The sequence below is a fragment of the Oncorhynchus gorbuscha genome, unplaced genomic scaffold (genome assembly GCF_021184085.1).
Source record: "Oncorhynchus gorbuscha isolate QuinsamMale2020 ecotype Even-year unplaced genomic scaffold, OgorEven_v1.0 Un_scaffold_995, whole genome shotgun sequence".
Taxonomy (NCBI): domain Eukaryota; kingdom Metazoa; phylum Chordata; class Actinopteri; order Salmoniformes; family Salmonidae; genus Oncorhynchus; species Oncorhynchus gorbuscha.
Window position 1 is genome coordinate 82,537 of NW_025745730.1, and position 18,154 is coordinate 100,690.

The 18,154-nt window shown below is 45.0% G+C and overlaps 1 protein-coding gene across 1 annotated transcript in view; it reads left to right on the forward strand.

The window, feature by feature from the left end:
* LOC124019466 (ecto-NOX disulfide-thiol exchanger 2-like) overlaps window positions 1-18,154 on the forward strand; it is a gene marked incomplete at its 5' end in the record, with an annotated part of 91,762 nt that overhangs the window by 60,417 nt on the left and 13,191 nt on the right. Inside the window, 3 exons of the mRNA XM_046334812.1 lie at window positions 17-73; window positions 8,154-8,262; window positions 16,589-16,674. Of these exons, the coding sequence (XP_046190768.1) occupies window positions 17-73; window positions 8,154-8,262; window positions 16,589-16,674 (252 nt within the window). The remainder of the gene's footprint in view (window positions 1-16; window positions 74-8,153; window positions 8,263-16,588; window positions 16,675-18,154) is intronic.

Here is an 18,154-nt window from a genome sequence, read left to right on the forward strand (position 1 = left end):
TTATGATTGACTCTAGCTGGAGACATCACCGCGAGATGACAGAGGGAGCGAGGAGAGTGCTGATCAAGTCAATGTAAGTGGAAAAGAGATGTGATCCTCTCCAACCCTCCCCCTCTCCCCCCTCTCCCTCTCCCTCTCCCTCTCCCTCTGTTTCCATACTCTCTCCTTATCTCTCTAGTTTTCTATTTTCTCTGTGAATCTCTTTGTTTCTTCCACTCTGTTTCTCTGTTCCCCACTCTCTCTGTTTCTCTGTTCCCCACTCTGTTTTTCTCTTCCTCTCTGTTTCTCTGTTCCCCACTCTGTTTTTCTCTTCCTCTCTGTTTCTCTGTTTACATTTACATTTACATTTAAGTCATTTAGCAGACGCTCTTATCCAGAGCGACTTACAAATTGGTGCATTCACCTTATGACATCCAGTGGGACAGTCACTTAACAATAGTGCATCTAAAACTTAGGGGGGGTGGGGTGAGAGGGATTACTTAACCTATCCTAGGTATTCCTTAAAGAGGTGGGGTTTCGGGTGTCTCCGGAAGGTGGTGATTGACTCCGCTGTCCTGGCGTCGTGAGGGAGTTTGTTCCACCATTGGGGGGCCAGGGCAGCGAACAGTTTTGACTGGGCTGAGCGGGAGCTGTACTTCCTCAGTGGTAGGGAGGCGAGCAGGCCAGAGGTGGATGAACGCAGTGCCCTTGTTTGGGTGTAGGGCCTGATCAGAGCCTGGAGGTACTGAGGTGCCGTTCCCCTCACAGCTCCGTAGGCAAGCACCATGGTCTTGTAGCGGATGCGAGCTTCAACTGGAAGCCAGTGGAGAGAACGGAGGAGCGGGGTGACGTGAGAGAACTTGGGAAGGTTGAACACCAGACGGGCTGCGGCGTTCTGGATGAGTTGAAGGGGTTTAATGGCACAGGCAGGGAGCCCAGCCAACAGCGAGTTGCAGTAATCCAGACGGGAGATGACAAGTGCCTGGATTAGGACCTGCGCCGCTTCCTGTGTGAGGCAGGGTCGTACTCTGCGGATGTTGTAGAGCATGAACCTACAGGAACGGGCCACCGCCTTGATGTTAGTTGAGAACGACAGGGTGTTGTCCAGGATCACGCCAAGGTTCTTGGCGCTCTGGGAGGAGGACACAATGGAGTTGTCGACCGTGATGGCGAGATCATGGAACGGGCAGTCCTTCCCCGGGAGGAAGAGCAGCTCCGTCTTGCCGAGGTTCAGCTTGAGGTGGTGATCCGTCATCCACACTGATATGTCTGCCAGACATGCAGAGATGCGATTCGCCACCTGGTCATCAGAAGGGGGAAAGGAGAAGATTAATTGTGTGTCGTCTGCATAGCAATGATAAGAGAGACCATGTGAGGTTATGACAGAGCCAAGTGACTTGGTGTATAGCGAGAATAGGAGAGGGCCAAGAACATAGCCCTGGGGGACACCAGTGGTGAGAGCGCGTGGTGAGGAGACAGATTCTCGCCACGCCACCTGGTAGGAGCGACCTGTCAGGTAGGACGCAATCCAAGCGTGGGCCGCGCCGGAGATGCCCAACTCGGAGAGGGTGGAGAGGAGGATCTGATGGTTCACAGTATCGAAGGCAGCCGATAGATCTAGAAGGATGAGAGCAGAGGAGAGAGAGTTAGCTTTAGCAGTGCGGAGCGCCTCCGTGATACAGAGGAGTGCAGTCTCAGTTGAATGACTAGTCTTGAAACCTGACTGATTTGGATCAAGAAGGTCATTCAGAGAGAGATAGCGGGAGAGCTGGCCAAGGACGGCACGTTCAAGAGTTTTGGAGAGAAAAGAAAGAAGGGATACTGGTCTGTAATTGTTGACATCGGAGGGATCGAGTGTAGGTTTTTTCAGAAGGGGTGCAACTCTCGCTCTCTTGAAGACGGAAGGGACGTAGCCAACGGTCAGGGATGAGTTGATGAGCGAGGTGAGGTAGGGGAGAAGGTCTCCGGAAATGGTCTGGAGAAGAGAGGAGGGGATAGGGTCAAGCGGGCAGGTTGTTGGGCGGCCGGCCGTCACAAGACGCGAGATTTCATCTGGAGAGAGAGGGAGAAAGAGGTCAGAGCACAGGGTAGGGCAGTGTGAGCAGAACCAGAGGTGTCGTTTGACTTAGCAAACGGGGATCGGATGTCGTCGACCTTCTTTTCAAAATGGTTGACGAAGTCATCTGCAGAGAGGGAGGAGGGGGGGGGAGGTGGCGGAGGATTCAGGAGGGAGGAGAAGGTGGCAAAGAGCTTCCTAGGGTTAGAGGCAGATGCTTGGAATTTAATGGTAGAAAGTGGCTTTAGCAGCAGAGACAGAGGAGGAAAATGTAGAGAGGAGGGAGTGAAAGGATGCCAGGTCCGCAGGGAGGCGAGTTTTCCTCCATTTCCGCTCAGCTGCCCGGAGCCCTGTTCTGTGAGCTCGCAATGAGTCATCGAGCCACGGAGCGGGAGGGGAGGACCGAGCCGGCCTGGAGGATAGGGGACATAGAGAGTCAAGGGATGCAGAGAGGGAGGAGAGGAGGGTTGAGGAGGCAGAATCAGGAGATAGGTGGGAGAAGGTTTGAGCGGAGGGAAGAGATGATAGGATGGAAGAGGAGAGAGTAGCGGGGAGAGAGAGCGAAGGTTGGGACGGCGCGATACCATCCGAGTAGGGGCAGTGTGGGAGGTGTTGGATGAGAGCGAGAGGGAAAAGGATACAAGGCAGTGGTCGGAGACTTGGAGGGGAGTTGCAGTGAGGTTAGTGGAAGAACAGCATCTAGTAAAGATGAGGTCGAGCGTATTGCCTGCCTTGTGAGTAGGGGGGAAGGTGAGAGGGTGAGGTCAAAAGAGGAGAGGAGTGGAAAGAAGGAGGCAGAGAGGAAAGAGTCAAAGGTAGACGTGGGGAGGTTAAAGTCGCCCAGAACTGTGAGAGGTGAGCCGTCCTCAGGAAAGGAGCTTATCAAGGCATCAAGCTCATTGATGAACTCTCCGAGGGAACCTGGAGGGCGATAAATGATAAGGATGTTAAGCTTGAAAGGGCTAGTAACTGTGACAGCATGGAATTCAAAGGAGGCGATAGACAGATGGGTAGGGGAGAAAGAGAGAATGACCACTTGGGAGAGATGAGGATCCCGGTGCCACCACCCCGCTGACCAGACGCTCTCGGGGTGTGCGAGAACACGTGGGCGGACGAAGAGAGAGCAGTAGGAGTAGCAGTGTTGTCTGTGGTGATCCATGTTTCCGTCAGTGCCAAGAAGTCGAGGGACTGGAGGGAGGCATAGGCTGAGATGAACTCTGCCTTGTTGACCGCAGATTGGCAGTTCCAGAGGCTACCGGAGACCTGGAACTCCACGTGGGTCGTGCGCGCTGGGACCACCAGAGTAGGGTGGCCGCGGCCACGCGGTGTGGAGCGTTTGTATGGTCTGTGCAGAGAGGAGAGAACAGGGATAAACAGACACATAGTTGACAGGCTACAGAAGAGGCTACGCTAATGCAAAGGAGATTGGAATGACAAGTGGACTACACGTCTCGAATGTTCAGAAAGTTAAGCTACGTAGCAAGAATCTTATTGACTAAAATGATTAAAATGATACAGTACTGCTGAAGTAGGCCAGCTGGCAGTGGGTGCGTTGTTGACACTACACTAATCAAGTCGTTCCGTTGAGTGTAATAGTTTCTGCAGTGTTGCTATTCGGGGGCTAGCAGGCTAGCTAGCAGTGTTGTTTACGTTACGTTGCGTTAAAAGAACGACAATAGATGGCTAGCGAACCTAGAAAATCGCTCTAGACTACACAATTATCTTTGATACAAAGACGGCTATGTAGCTAGCTAAGTAGCTAGCTACGATCAAACAAATCAAACCGTTGTACTGTAGTGAAATGAAGTGAAAAAGTGATACAACCTGTGAATGCGACCGGGTAGTTGAGTTCTATACAGAAGACGTTGGCTAGCGTTCCCCACTCTCTCTGTTTCTCTGTTCCTCATTCTCTCTGTTTCTCTGTTCCCCACTCGCTCTGTTTCTCTGTTCCCCACTCTGTTTTTCTCTTCCTCTCTGTTTCTCTGTTCCCCACTCTGTTTTTCTCTTCCTCTCTGTTTCTCTGTTCCCCACTCGCTCTGTTTCTCTGTTCCCCACTCTGTTTTTCTCTTCCTCTCTGTTTCTCTGTTCCCCACTCTCTCTGTTTCTCTGTTCCCCACTCTCTCCGTTTCTCTGTTCCCCACTCTGTTTTTCTCTTCCTCTCTGTTTCTCTGTTCCCCACTCTCTCTGTTTCTCTGTTCCCCACTCTCTCTGTTTCTCTGTTCCCCACTCTCTATGTTTCTCTCTTCCTCTCTCTGTTTCTCTCTTCCTCTCTCTGTTTCTCTCTTCCTCTCTCTGTTTTTCTCTTCCTCTCTGTTTCTCTCTTCCTCTCTCTGTTTCTCTCTTACTCTCTCTGTTTCTCTCTTCCTCTCTCTGTTTCTCTCTTCCTCTCTCTGTTTCTCTCTTCCTCTCTCTGTTTTTCTCTTCCTCTCTGTTTCTCTCTTCCTCTCTCTGTTTCTCTCTTCCTCTCTCTGTTTTTCTCTTCCTTTCTCTGTTTTTCTCTTCCTCTCTCTGTTTCTCTCTTCCTCTCTCTGTTTCTCTCTTCCTCTCTCTGTTTCTCTCTTCCTCTCTCTGTTTCTCTCTTCCTCTCTGTTTCTCTCTTCCTCTCTGTTTTTCTCTTCCGCTCTGTTTCTCTCTTCCTCTCTCTGTTTCTCTCTTCCTCTCTCTGTTTCTCTCTTCCTCTCTCTGTTTCTCTCTTCCTCTCTCTGTTTTTCTCTTCCTCTTTGTTTCTCTCTTCCTCTCTCTGTTTCTCTGTTCCCCACTGTTTTTCTCTTCCTCTTTGTTTCTCTCTTCTTCTCTCTGTTTCTCTGTTCCTGTTTCTCTCTTCCTCTCTATTTCTCTCTTCCTCTCTGTTTCTCTCTTCCTCTCTGTTTCTCTCTTCCTCTCTTCCTCTCTGTTTCTCTCTTCCTCTCTCTGTTTCTCTCTTCCTCTCTCTGTGTCTCTCTTCCTCTCTCTGTTTCTCTCTTCCTCTCTCTGTTTCTCTCTTCCTCTCTGTTTCTCTGTTCCCCACTGTTTTTCTCTTCCTCTTTGTTTCTCTCTTCCTCTCTCTGTTTCTCTCTTCCTCTCTCTGTTTCTCTCTTCCTCTCTCTGTTTCTCTCTTCCTCTCTCTGTTTCTCTCTTCCTCTCTCTGTTTTTCTCTTCCTCTCTCTGTTTTTCTCTTCCTCTCTGTTTCTCTGTTCCCCACTCTCTCTGTTTCTCTGTTCCCCACTCTCTCTGTTTCTCTGTTCCCCACTCTGTTTTTCTCTTCCTCTCTGTTTCTCTGTTCCCCACTCTCTCTGTTTCTCTGTTCCCCACTCTGTTTTTCTCTTCCTCTCTGTTTCTCTGTTCCCCACTCTCTCTGTTTCTCTGTTCCCCACTCTCTCTGTTTCTCTGTTCCCCACTCTCTCTGTTTCTCTGTTCCCCACTCTCTCTGTTTCTCTGTTCCCCACTCTCTCTGTTTCTCTGTTCCCCACTCTCTCTGTTTCTCTGTTCCCCACTCTCTCTGTTTCTCTGTTCCCCACTCTCTCTGTTTCTCTGTTCCCCACTCTCTCTGTTTCTCTGTTCCCCACTCTGTTTTTCTCTTCCTCTCTGTTTCTCTGTTCCCCACTCTCTGTTTCTCTGTTCCCCGCTCTCTCTGTTTCTCTCTTCCTCTCTCTGTTTCTCTCTTCCTCTCTCTGTTTCTCTCTTCACACTCTCACTGTTTCTCTGTCCCTCACTCTCCTGTTCCTCTCTCTCTCTCTCTCTCTCTCTCTCTCTCTCTCCTCTCCTCCAGTGACATGACAGATCATTACATACCAATCCAGTGCAGGAGGACTGTATTTGTTGCAGGATTAATCAACCCGACACAACTGGGTCACACACACACACACACACACACACACACACACACACACACACACACACACACACACACACACACACACACACACACACACACACACACACACACACACACACACACACACACACACACACACACACACACACACACACACACACACACACACACACACACACACACACACCTGGTATTGTTGTCCATTAGTTTTCTTCAATTAGGGGAGGGGTGGTAGCATTAGGGGAAAATATAAAAACATATTTAAAATACATATATTTACAACTCTCTGTAAATAACCCACCCAATTGTACCTACCTCATCCCCATACTGTTTATATTTATTTACTTTTTTGCTCTTTTGCACACCAGTATCTCTACCTGTACATGACCATCTGATCATTTATCACTCCAGTGTTAATCTGCGAAAATGTAATTATTCGCCTACCTCCTCATGCCTTTTGCACACAATGTATATAGACTCTTTTTTTCTACTGTGTTATTGACTTGTTAATTGTTTACTCCATGTGTAAGAGGAACAGAGAAACAGAGAGGAAGAAACAAAGAGATTCACAGAGAAAATAGAAAACTAGAGAGACAGGGAGAAAAAAAAGAGAGATAAGGAAAGAGTATGGAATGAGAGTCTGTTCACACTGCTATGCTTTATCTTGGCCAGGTCGCAGTTGAAAATGAGAACCTGTTCTCAACTAGCCCACCTGGTTAAATAAAGGTGTTCTCAACTAGCCCATCTGGTTAAATAAAGGTGTTCTCAACTAGCCCATCTGGTTAAATAAAGGTGTTCTCAACTAGCCCACCTGGTTAAATAAAGGTGTTCTCAACTAGCCCATCTGGTTAAATAAAGGTGTTCTCAACTAGCCCACCTGGTTAAATAAAGGTGTTCTCAACTAGCCCACCTGGTTAAATAAAGGTGTTCTCAACTAGCCCACCTGGTTAAATAAAGGTGTTCTCAACTAGCCCACCTGGTTAAATAAAGGTGTTCTCAACTAGCCCACCTGGTTAAATAAAGGTGTTCTCAACTAGCCCACCTGGTTAAATAAAGGTGTTCTCAACTAGCCCACCTGGTTAAATAAAGGTGTTCTCAACTAGCCCACCTGGTTAAATAAAGGTGTTCTCAACTAGCCCACCTGGTTAAATAAAGGTCTTCTCAACTAGCCCACCTGGTTAAATAAAGGTGTTCTCAACTAGCCCATCTGGTTAAATAAAGGTGTTCTCATAGCCCACCTGGTTAAATAAAGGTGTTCTCAACTAGCCCATCTGGTTAAATAAAGGTGTTCTCAACTAGCCCACCTGGTTAAATAAAGGTGTTCTCAACTAGCCCACCTGGTTAAATAAAGGTGTTCTCAACTAGCCCATCTGGTTAAATAAAGGTGTTCTCAACTAGCCCACCTGGTTAAATAAAGGTGTTCTCAACTAGCCCACCTGGTTAAATAAAGGTGTTCTCAACTAGCCCACCTGGTTAAATAAAGGTGTTCTCAACTAGCCCATCTGGTTAAATAAAGGTGTTCTCAACTAGCCCATCTGGTTAAATAAAGGTGTTCTCATAGCCCACCTGGTTAAATAAAGGTGTTCTCAACTAGCCCATCTGGTTAAATAAAGGTGTTCTCAACTAGCCCACCTGGTTAAATAAAGGTGTTCTCAACTAGCCCATCTGGTTAAATAAAGGTGTTCTCAACTAGCCCACCTGGTTAAATAAAGGTGTTCTCAACTAGCCCACCTGGTTAAATAAAGGTGTTCTCAACTAGCCCACCTGGTTAAATAAAGGTGAAATAAAAAAATAAAAAATAAACAACCACAACAAAAAATTGGGGGTCGGAAATGATGCAGATAATTACATTGATGGAAGCCACAATCTCTCTGCAATATTAAATCTGATACCCCTAAATTATTTGTATTTTTTTTACACATTCCCAACCCTCCCTCCTCCAGCCTGTCAGAAGCCCACAGTAAACAACAGTTTCATCATTAGCATCGCTAACACTGCCAGCTTTCTTTCTCTCTCTCTCTTTCCTCCCTCCATTTGGCTCCCTCTGTATTTTCTCTTTCCTCTTTGCCTTACTTGTCTCTCCTCCTCTCTTCTCCCACTGCCTGTATGATGTTTCTAGGGCTGTGTGTGTGTGTGTGTGTGTGTGTGTGTGTGTGTGTGTGTGTGTGTGTGTGTGTGTGTGTGTGTGTGTGTGTGTGTGTGTGTGTGTGTGTGTGTGTGTGTGTGTGTGTGTGTGTGTGTGTGTGGTGTGGTGTGGTGTGTTCATCAACCAGTCTAACAGTGTTTTCTCCTCTTGTCCTGTAGGAGGCGACAGCATTAGAAGTGGTTTCCTGCAGTCAGGAGAAGGAGAGTCTGCCCCCAGAGAAGATTCCTTCTAGTCCGGTTTACTCTGAGAGAGAGGCCTTGCTAGTTGGTAAGATAATCTAAAATTACAATAACCTTACTTCAACATTATAACAATGTTGTGCTAACCTAACTATAGAGGAGTAGATCACCCCAGTCCAGTCCACTCTGAGAGAGAGGCCCAGCTAGTGGGTACATTCACCTAACATAACTATAACGTTACTAGGCTTATAACATTAGTATAACATTACAATAACATCACTATACCATTACTACAACATCACTATAACATTTCTATAAAGTGAAAACACTCACCCAGAGGCGGCACTCCTAGAGGCCGGGGACTTTAATGTAGGGAAACTTAAATCCGTCTTACCAAATCTCTAAGCATGTTGTATGTGCAACCAGAGGGAAAAAAACCCCGGACCACCTTTACTCCACACCCAGAGATGCATACAAAGCTCTCCCTCACCCTCCATTTGGCAAATCTGACTATAATTCTATCCTCATGATTCCTGCTTACAAGCTAAAATTAAATCAGGAAGCATCAGTGACTTGATCAATAAAAAGGTGTTGAGATGAAGCAGATGCAAAGCTACAGGACTGTTTTGCAAGCACAGATTGGAATATGTTCCGGGATTTCTCCAATGGCATTGAGTAGTTCACCACATCGGTCATTGGCTTCATCAATAAGTGCATCAATGACGTCGTCCCCACAGTGACCATACGTACATACCCCAACCAGAAGCCATGGATTACTGGCAGCATCCCACTGAGCTAAAGGCTAGAGCTTCTGATTTCAAGGAGCAGGACTCTAACCCGGAAGCGTATAAGAAAACCTGCTATGCCCTCCGACGAATCATCAAACAGGCAATGCGTCAATACAGGACTAAGATTGAATCGTCCTACACCGGTTCTGACGCTTGTCAGATGTGGCAGGGCTTGCAAACCAATACAGACTACAAAGGCAAGCACAGCCAAGTGACACAATCCTACCAGATGAGCTAAACTACTTATATGCTCACTTCGAGGCAGGCAACACTGAAACATGCATGAGAGCAGCAGCTGTTCAGGAAGATCACGCTCTCCCCAGCCGATGAGAGTAAGACCTTTTAACAGGTCAACATTCACAAGGCCACAGGGCCAGACAGATTACCAGGGCGTGTACTGCGAGCATGCGCTGACCAACTGGCAAATGTCTTCACTGACATTTTCAACCTCTCCCTGTCTGTAATACCAACAATGTTTTAAGCAGACCACCATAGTCCCTGTGCCCAAGAACACTAAGGTAACCAGCCTAAATGACTACTGACCCGTAGCACTCACGTCTGCAGCCATGAAGTGCTTTGAAAGGCTGGTCATGGCTCACATCAACACCATTATCCCAGAAACCCTAGACCCACTCCAATTTCCCTCAACGTGATCAAGACAAAGGAGATGATTGCGGACTAGAGGAAAAAGAGGACTGAGCACGCCCTCATTAACAAATCGACGGAGCTGCAGTGGAGCTTGTTGAGAGCTTCAAGTTCCTTGGTGTCCACATCACCAACAAACTAACATGGTCCAAGTAAACCAAGACAGTCGTGAGGAGGGCAAGATAAAACCTGTTCCCCATCAGAAGACTGAAAATTTGGCATGGGTCCTCAGATCCTCAAAATGTACTACAGCTGACTGGTTACATCACTGCCTGGTATGGCAACTGCTCGGCCTCCAACCACAAGGCACTACAGAGAGTAATGCGTATGGCCCAGTACATCACTGGGGCCAACCTTCCTGCCATTCAGGACCTCTATACCAGGTGATGTCAGAGAAAGGCCCTAAGAATTGTCAGGCTACAATCACCCAGACTGTTCTCTCTGCTACCGCACGGCAAGCGGTACCGGAGCGCCAAGTCTAGGTCCAAGAGGCTTCTAAACAGCTTCTACCCTCAAGCCATAAGACTCCTGAACATCTAATAAAATGGCTACCCAGACTATTTGCATTGCTCCCCACAGTCCTCTCTTTTACATCGCTGCTACTCTCTGTTGTTATCATCTATGCATAGTCACTTTAGTAACTCTACCTACATGTACATGTTACCTCAATTACCTCAACTAACCGGTGCCCCTGCACATTGACTCTGTACCGGTACCCCCCTGTATATTGTCTGCTATTGTAATTTTACTTCTGCTCTTTAATACTTGTTACTTTTGTTTCTTATTCTTTTTCATATTTTGAGTAAGCATTTCACTGTAAGGTTTAGACCTGTTGTATTCGGCGCATGTGTCTATGACTATGATTTTATTTTATTTTTTTGACATTGTTTGCTAACTGATGTGTGACACGTAAATGAATTAATGCCAAAATAACATGCAAAACAGGCAAGCCCAAAGTTGTATTTTATCATGTTTTTTTGCAAAAAATGTGTGGCTAAAAATGTACGGTGTCACGCCTTGGTCATTGTATTTTGTGTTTTTGTTATATGTTTGGGTAGGCCAGGGTGTGACATGGGTTTATATGTTGTATTCGTATTGGGGTGTGTATTATTTGGGATTGCGGCTGATTAGGGGTGTGTCTAGTTAGGCTCGGTTGCCTGGGGCGATTCTCAATCAGAGTCAGGTGCTTGTCGTTGTCTCTGATGGAGAACCGTATTTAGACAGCCTGACTTTCGCATTGTAATTTGTGGGTGTTTGTTCCTGTCTTAGTGTTGTAGTCACCAGATAGGCTGTAATAGGTTTCACGTTTCGTTTGTTGTTTTCATATACAGTTATTTCATGTACCGCGATTATTTTCATTAAAGTCATGAGTAACCTACACGCTGCATTTCGGTCTGACTCTCTTCATACAACAGACGAATGTGGTTACATACTGGTTGCCCCTGGCTGAAGGTTAGCTGCAGGTTAACTGTAGCGAAATGTCGGCTATTCTCGGATGCTATTTACATGAAATCAAAGATAACGAATTGGCTATAAAAAAGAGACGCTCTCTGCTGTGCACTTCATAGCTGATTGTTTATCTGAAGGTGTCCTGTAACACTGTGCTAAGTGACAATTTTCTCTGTTGTGGTATTTTCTTATTGATTTAATATATTTGGTTTGTGGTTAAGCTGTTGGACACAAACACGAACAGTTATTTAAACTCAGAGACTTGTATCAGTGTAGAGTTTTATTTGTTTTACTAATGACACTTTTGCTTCTCTTTCAACAGGAGTATAGCCTACTTGGCGGCATCCATTTGCTATTTAAGTGCATAGATGTTATGTATTTTTTTCCCATGCCCCTGTTCAGAGACAGGGGCTTGATAATGGTTCATTCAAAATCAAAACTAATTTCACACATTTATTATTTAGTACATGAAAGACAACATTAAATTAAGAATAGTCTGATGGGTGACAATATTTGCCTATCACTTGTGAATGATATAAACTCAGCAAAAAAATAAATGTCCCTTTTTCAGGACCCTGTCTTTCAAAGATAATTCATAAAAATACAAATAACTTCACAGATCTTCATTGTAAAGGGTTTAAACACGGTTACCCATGCTTGTTCAATGAACCATAAACAATGAATGAACATGCACATGTGAAATGATCGTTAAGACACTAACAGTTTACAGACAGTAGGCAATTAAGGTCATAGTTATGAAAACTTAGGACACTAAAGAGGGCTTTCTACTGACTCTGAAGAACACCCAAAGAAAGATGCCCAGGGTCCCTGCTCATCTGTGTGAACATGCCTTAGGCATGCTGCAAGGAGGCATGAGGACTGCAGATGTGTCCGGGGCAAGAATTGCAATGCTCGTACTGTGAGACACCTAAGCGAGCGCTACAGGGAGACAGGTCGAACAGCTGATCGTCCTCACAGTGGCAGACTACGTGTAACAACACCTGTACAGGATTGGTACATTCGAACATCACACCTGCGGTACAGGTACAGGATTGCAACAACAACTGCCTGAGTTACTGTACATCAGGAACGCACAATCCCTCCATCAGTGCTCAGACTGTCCGCAATAGGCTGAGAGAGGCTGGACTGAGTGCTAGTAGGCCGGTTGTAAGGCAGGTACTCACCAGACATCACCTAAACAACGTCGCCTATGGGCACAAACCTACCGTTGCTGGACCAGACAGGACTGGCAAAAAGTGCTCTTCACTGACAAGTCACGGTTTTGTCTCACCAGGGGTGATGGTCGGATTCACGTTCATAGTCGAAGGAATGAGCGTTACACCGAGGCCTGTACTTTGGAGCGGGTTAGATTTGGCGGTGGAGGGTCCGTCATGGTGTGTGAGCGGTGTGTCACAGCATCATCGGACTGAGCTTGTTGTCATTGCAGGCAAACTCAATGCTGTGCGTTACAGGGAAGACCTCCTCCCTCATGTGGTACCCTTCCTGCAGGCTCATCCTGACATGAACCTCCAGCATGACAATGCCACCAGCCATACTGTTCGTTCTGTGCATGATTTCCTGCAAGAGAGGAATGTCAGTGTTCTGCCATGGCCAGCGAAGAGCCCGGATCTCAATCCCATTGAGCACGTCTGGGACCTGTTGGATTGGAGGGTGAGGGCTAGGGCCATTCCCCACAGAATTGTCTGGGAACTTGCAGGTGCCTTGGTGGAAGAGTGGGGTAACATCTCACAGCAAGAACTCAAGAACTGTCAAATGGTGCAGAACTGGTGCAGTCCATGAGAAGGAGATGCACTGCAGTACTTAATGCAGCTGGTGGCCACACCAGATACTGACTGTTACTTTTTATTTTTACCCCCCCTCCCCCTTTCTTCGGGGGCACATTATTCAATTTCTGTTAGTCACATGTCTGTGGGACTTTTGCTTAAGTTTGCTGAAAATAGTATGTTTCTTTTTTTGCTGAGTTTATTGTCACATGTGAATGATGCCCAGCTGTTTAAGGCAAGAAACAGCGCATTCCGTATTTTTTCAACTTGTTCAACTCATAGTTCAACACCTCATGTAGCATAGCCCATAGGCCTATATGTTTTGATAAGGTTTGTATCACAACTAAAGTGGCCAAATAACTTCTTAAAATGAATCACATTAATCCGCTTTACAACTAGTCTAGATCCTAATTGGTATACATAGGCGGCACGTGAGTTTTGAGTTTGGAGAAGATCATTTTCACCATAAAAATGCACATTTATAATAAAGCATTATATGCATAATCGCATTTGTGGTCACTTTTGAGAACAGTGTTTTCCTGCTAATTGATAACATTTTAGAACATTCGCGCTTATAGCCTACTGATACTGTATGTGCGCATTCCCATGCTCATAATGTGAAGAAATAGCTAAATGTTCTGATCTGTTGCATCAGCCTCATTTCTTTAAAAAAATGTTTTGATGCAAGTGGTTGTATTAATTTGGGATCTATCGCATCCCACAACTGTTATAGAGTATGTTTTGGAATATTTATTTCTTGTTATAAATTGATCAATAGAATAGGTCAACTTTTGTACTATGGGCGATAGCAGATTGACATAGGCTAGTGATTTTGCTGTTCATTAGGCCTACTCATCTTGTTGGCTGACAAAATTAGGCTAAATGTGGACAGTTCTTCTACACTATATATGCAAACGTATGTGGACACCGATTCAAATGAGTGGAACCGGCATTTCAGTCACACTCATTACTGACAGGTGTATAAAATCGAGCACACCGCCATGCAATCTCGATAGCCAAACATTGGCAGTAGAATGGCCTTACTGAAGAGCTCAGTAACTTTCAATGTGGCACCGTCATAGGATGCCACCTTTCCAACAAATCAGTTCATCAAATTTCTGCCCTGCTAGAACTGCCCCAGTCAAGTGTATGTAACAGTAATGCTGTTATTGTGAATTGGAAACGGCTAAGAGCAACAATGACTCCGCTGCGCAGTGTTAGGCCACACAAGCTCACAGAATGGGACCGCCGAGTGCTGAAGCACGTAAAAATCATCTGTCCTCGGGTTGCAACACTCACTACCAAGTTCCAAACTGCCTCTGGAAGCAACGTCAGCACAACTGTTGGTCGGGAGCTCCATGAAATGGGTTTCCATGGCTGAGTAGCAGCACACATGCCTAAGATTACCATGCATAATGCCAGGCGTCGGAATTGGACAGATTCGCCGCAATTGGACTCTGGAACAGTGAAACGCGTTCTCTGGAGTGATGAATCACACTTCACCATCTGACAGTCAGACGGAAGAATCTGTGTTTGATGGATGCCAGGACACTACTTGCCCCAATGCATAGTGCCAACCGTAAAGTTTGGTGTAGGAGTAATAATGGTCTGGGACTGTTTTTCATGGTTTGGGCTAGGCCAGTGAAGGGAAATCTGAATGCTAAAGCATACGTACAATGACATTCTAGACCATTCAGTGTTTCCAACTTTGTGGCAACAGTTTGGGGAAGGCTCTTTCCTCTATCAGCATGACAATGCCCACGTGCACAAAGCTAAGTCCATACAGAAATGCAGCCTTGACCTCAACCCCATCGAACACTTTTGGGATGAATTAGAATGCTGACTGCGCGCCAGACCTAATCGCCTAACATCAGTGCCTGACCTCAGTAATGCTCTTGTGGCTGAATGGAAGCAAGTCCCCACAGGAATGATGCAACATCTAGTGGAAAGCCTTCCCAGAAGAGTGGAGGCTGTTATAGCAGCAAAGGGGGACCAACTCAATATTAATGCCCATGATTTTGGAATGAGATGTCTGACGAGCATACTTTTGGTCACATAGCATAACATCTTCAATATGTACCTCGAAATTCGATAAGAGGGACAGTTGCGCCCCCCCCCCCCCCCCCCCCCCCCCCCCATGTGTCTGTCTTCTTAGCTGAGATGGAAATTATAATTATTCATTATTATTATAATATAATTATTATATTCATCCCAAGTGTAAGGGGTGCGTGTTGGTGGCAGGGAAGTCAAGTGCAGGAGAACGAACTTGGTGTAAACGGAGTTGTTTATTAATTGCTGACAAAACTCCACATTTTATCACTACAGCCTTATTACTTTACAGTTTTTTCCTCATCAATCTACACACAATACCTCCTAATGCCAAAGCAAAAGCAGGTTTTTAGAAATGTTTGCTAATATATACTTTAAAAAAATGAAAATGTTACATTTATATACACTACCGTTCAATGCTGATGTTGAGACTGGTGTTTTGCAGGTACTATTTAATGAAGCGGCCAGTTGAGGATTTGTGAAGCGTCACTGTAGGGATGGTGCCAGGTTTCCTCCAGATTCTTGGCATTCAGGCCAAAGAGTTCAATCTTGGTTTCATTGGACCAGCCAGTCTGGTTTCCCATGGTCTGAGAGTCCTTTAGCTGCCTTTTGGCAAAACTCTAAGCGGGCTGCCATGTGCCTTTTACTGAGGAGTGTCTTCCAACTGGCCACTCTACCATAAAGGCCTAGTGGAGTGCTGCAGAGATGGTTGCAGAGATGGTTGTCCTCCTGGAAGGTTCTCCCATCTCCACAGAGGAATGTTGGAGCTCTGTCAGAGTGACCATCGGGTTCTTGGTCACCTCCCTGACCAAGGCCCTTCTCCCCCGATTGCTCAGTTTGGCCGAGCAGCCAGTTTTAAGAAGAGTCTTGGTGGTTCCAAACTTCCATTTAACTATGATGGAGGCCACTGTGTTTTGGGGAACCTTCAATGCTGCAGAAAGTTTTTGGTACCCTTCTCCAGATCTTTGCCTTGACACGATCCTGTCTCGGAGCTCTACAGACAATTCCTTCGACCTCATGGCTTAGTTTTTGCTCTGACATGCACTGTCAACTGTGGGATATTATATAGCAGACGTGTGCCTTTTCAAATAATGTCCAATCAATTGAATTTACCACAGGTGGACTCCAATCAAGTTGTAGAAACATCTCAAGGATGATCAATGGAAACAGGATGCACCTTGAGCTCAATTTTCGAGTCTCATAGCAAAGGCTCTGAATATTTTTGGTATTTCTGTTTTTTGTATATTTGCTAATTTTTCTAAAAACCTGTATTCACTTTGTCATTATGGGGTATTGTGTGTAGACTGATGAGGAAAATGTTTTATTTAATCCATTTTAGTATAAGGCTGTAACGTAATAAAATGTAGAGAAAGTGAAGGGGTCTGAATACATTCCGAATGCACTGTATGTCACGGGTAAGCGTATCCGAGCATAGAAGATGACGCGCTAGGTTAGCTGTAGGTCAGTTGTATGTTAACTATAGGTTAATAGAATACAGTTTGATACTCTTATGTCTATTGAATGGCATATTCTCGCTGGCTTTCATTTAGGACAGATGGGTAAATCAACACTCAGACTGAATTGAGGTGTTTGTACGTATGATTGTAGGGTTGTAGTTTTCGAGAATTAAACTACATGTTAATATGGTATTCCAGTTTGATTGACAGATGTATTGATGTCTCTGTTTGTTCTTCCTCAGGGATCATCTCTACGTTCCTCCATGTCCACCCGTTTGGAGCCAGCATCGAATACATCTTCTCTTACCTACAGCAGCTGGACACCAAGGTACTGCTGGCACACACACACACACACACACACTCACACACACACACACACACACACACACACACACACACACACACACACACACACACACACACACACACACACACACACACACACACACACACACACACACACACACACACACACACACACACACACACACACACACACACACACACACACACACACTGCCACACATGAAGCTGCCAGTGATCAACCATTTTCAGCTACAATAATGATAGTTAGTTAGGCTACATGGAAAGTTAGGCTACATGGAGGGGATTATTGGGTAGTCAGGCTGACCCCTAGTGTTCGCTTGAAGTTAATTAGGGATGATGAGGTTGTGGCAATGTGAAGATAAGAATTCCAGAGTATGGTACCTTTGTATCTGAAAGAGAATTGACTATGTGAGGTGTGGCAATGGGGAGGGTGAAGGTTATTGCAGTGTCTTATGTTAAATAGATGGATTTCAGAATTAACCTGGAAGAATCCATTGAAGGTTTTAGATAAACTGTCTAAGTATGAGTGTTTGTAGATGAAAGTGCATAATTGGCGTACATTAATGTCGTAAATAGACAAGAAATGGAGTTTCTTTAAACAAAGGTGTAGATGGAGCCAGGTAATGACAAGTGGTGGCTAAGTCTTGCTGTATGATGAGTCATTTGTGTTGGTAGGAGTCCTATGTACTGTCCCAGACAATATTATAGTTAATGAGATATGGATAAATGAAGCTATAGTAAAGAGTTAGGAAGCAAGCCTGATGAACCAAACCACTAATATTTATGAGAAATTGAATATGATCTTTCCAGGATTACTTTTCATCAACTAGAACTCGGGGGAATATAGTGGATGTGACTTGTTCCATTTCATTACCACCAATTTAGATTCTGGCTCTTTCTTTTACAATATTTCTTATTCTTACTAGTGAATACAATAAAGTTAGATTTTTTTAACATTTAAAGATCATTTGTTTATCTGACACCATTCCAAAGATGTGGCCATACCTGAGTTGGCTTCATTAATTAGTGAACCAACATTCTTGTGCGATAAAATCAAATTGGTGTCGTCAGCAAAGAGAAGGGGAAGTACGGTAGAAGACACAGCAGCAAGGTCATTGGTATAAATTAGGAATAACAAAGGTCCAATTATAGAACCCTGTGGCACACTGCAGGATGACTTGACCCTGGTAAATGCACAGCCGTTTGCATAAACACATTGTTCTCTATCATAAACATCATTATATAATAAATCATATATATAATCATGGAAACCTTAATAATACAATTTAGAGAGTAATATTTCATGATCAACCGTGTCAAACGCTTTGGATAAATCTAAAAAGATTCCAAGAGCGTATTCATTGTTGTTAAGGGCTGTAAAAGCTTTTATCCACAAGTTGCAGATGAGACATATCTGTGGAGTAGGTTTTACAAAAACCTTTATTGGTGCTCATATAGAATACAGTGTTGATTTAAATGTT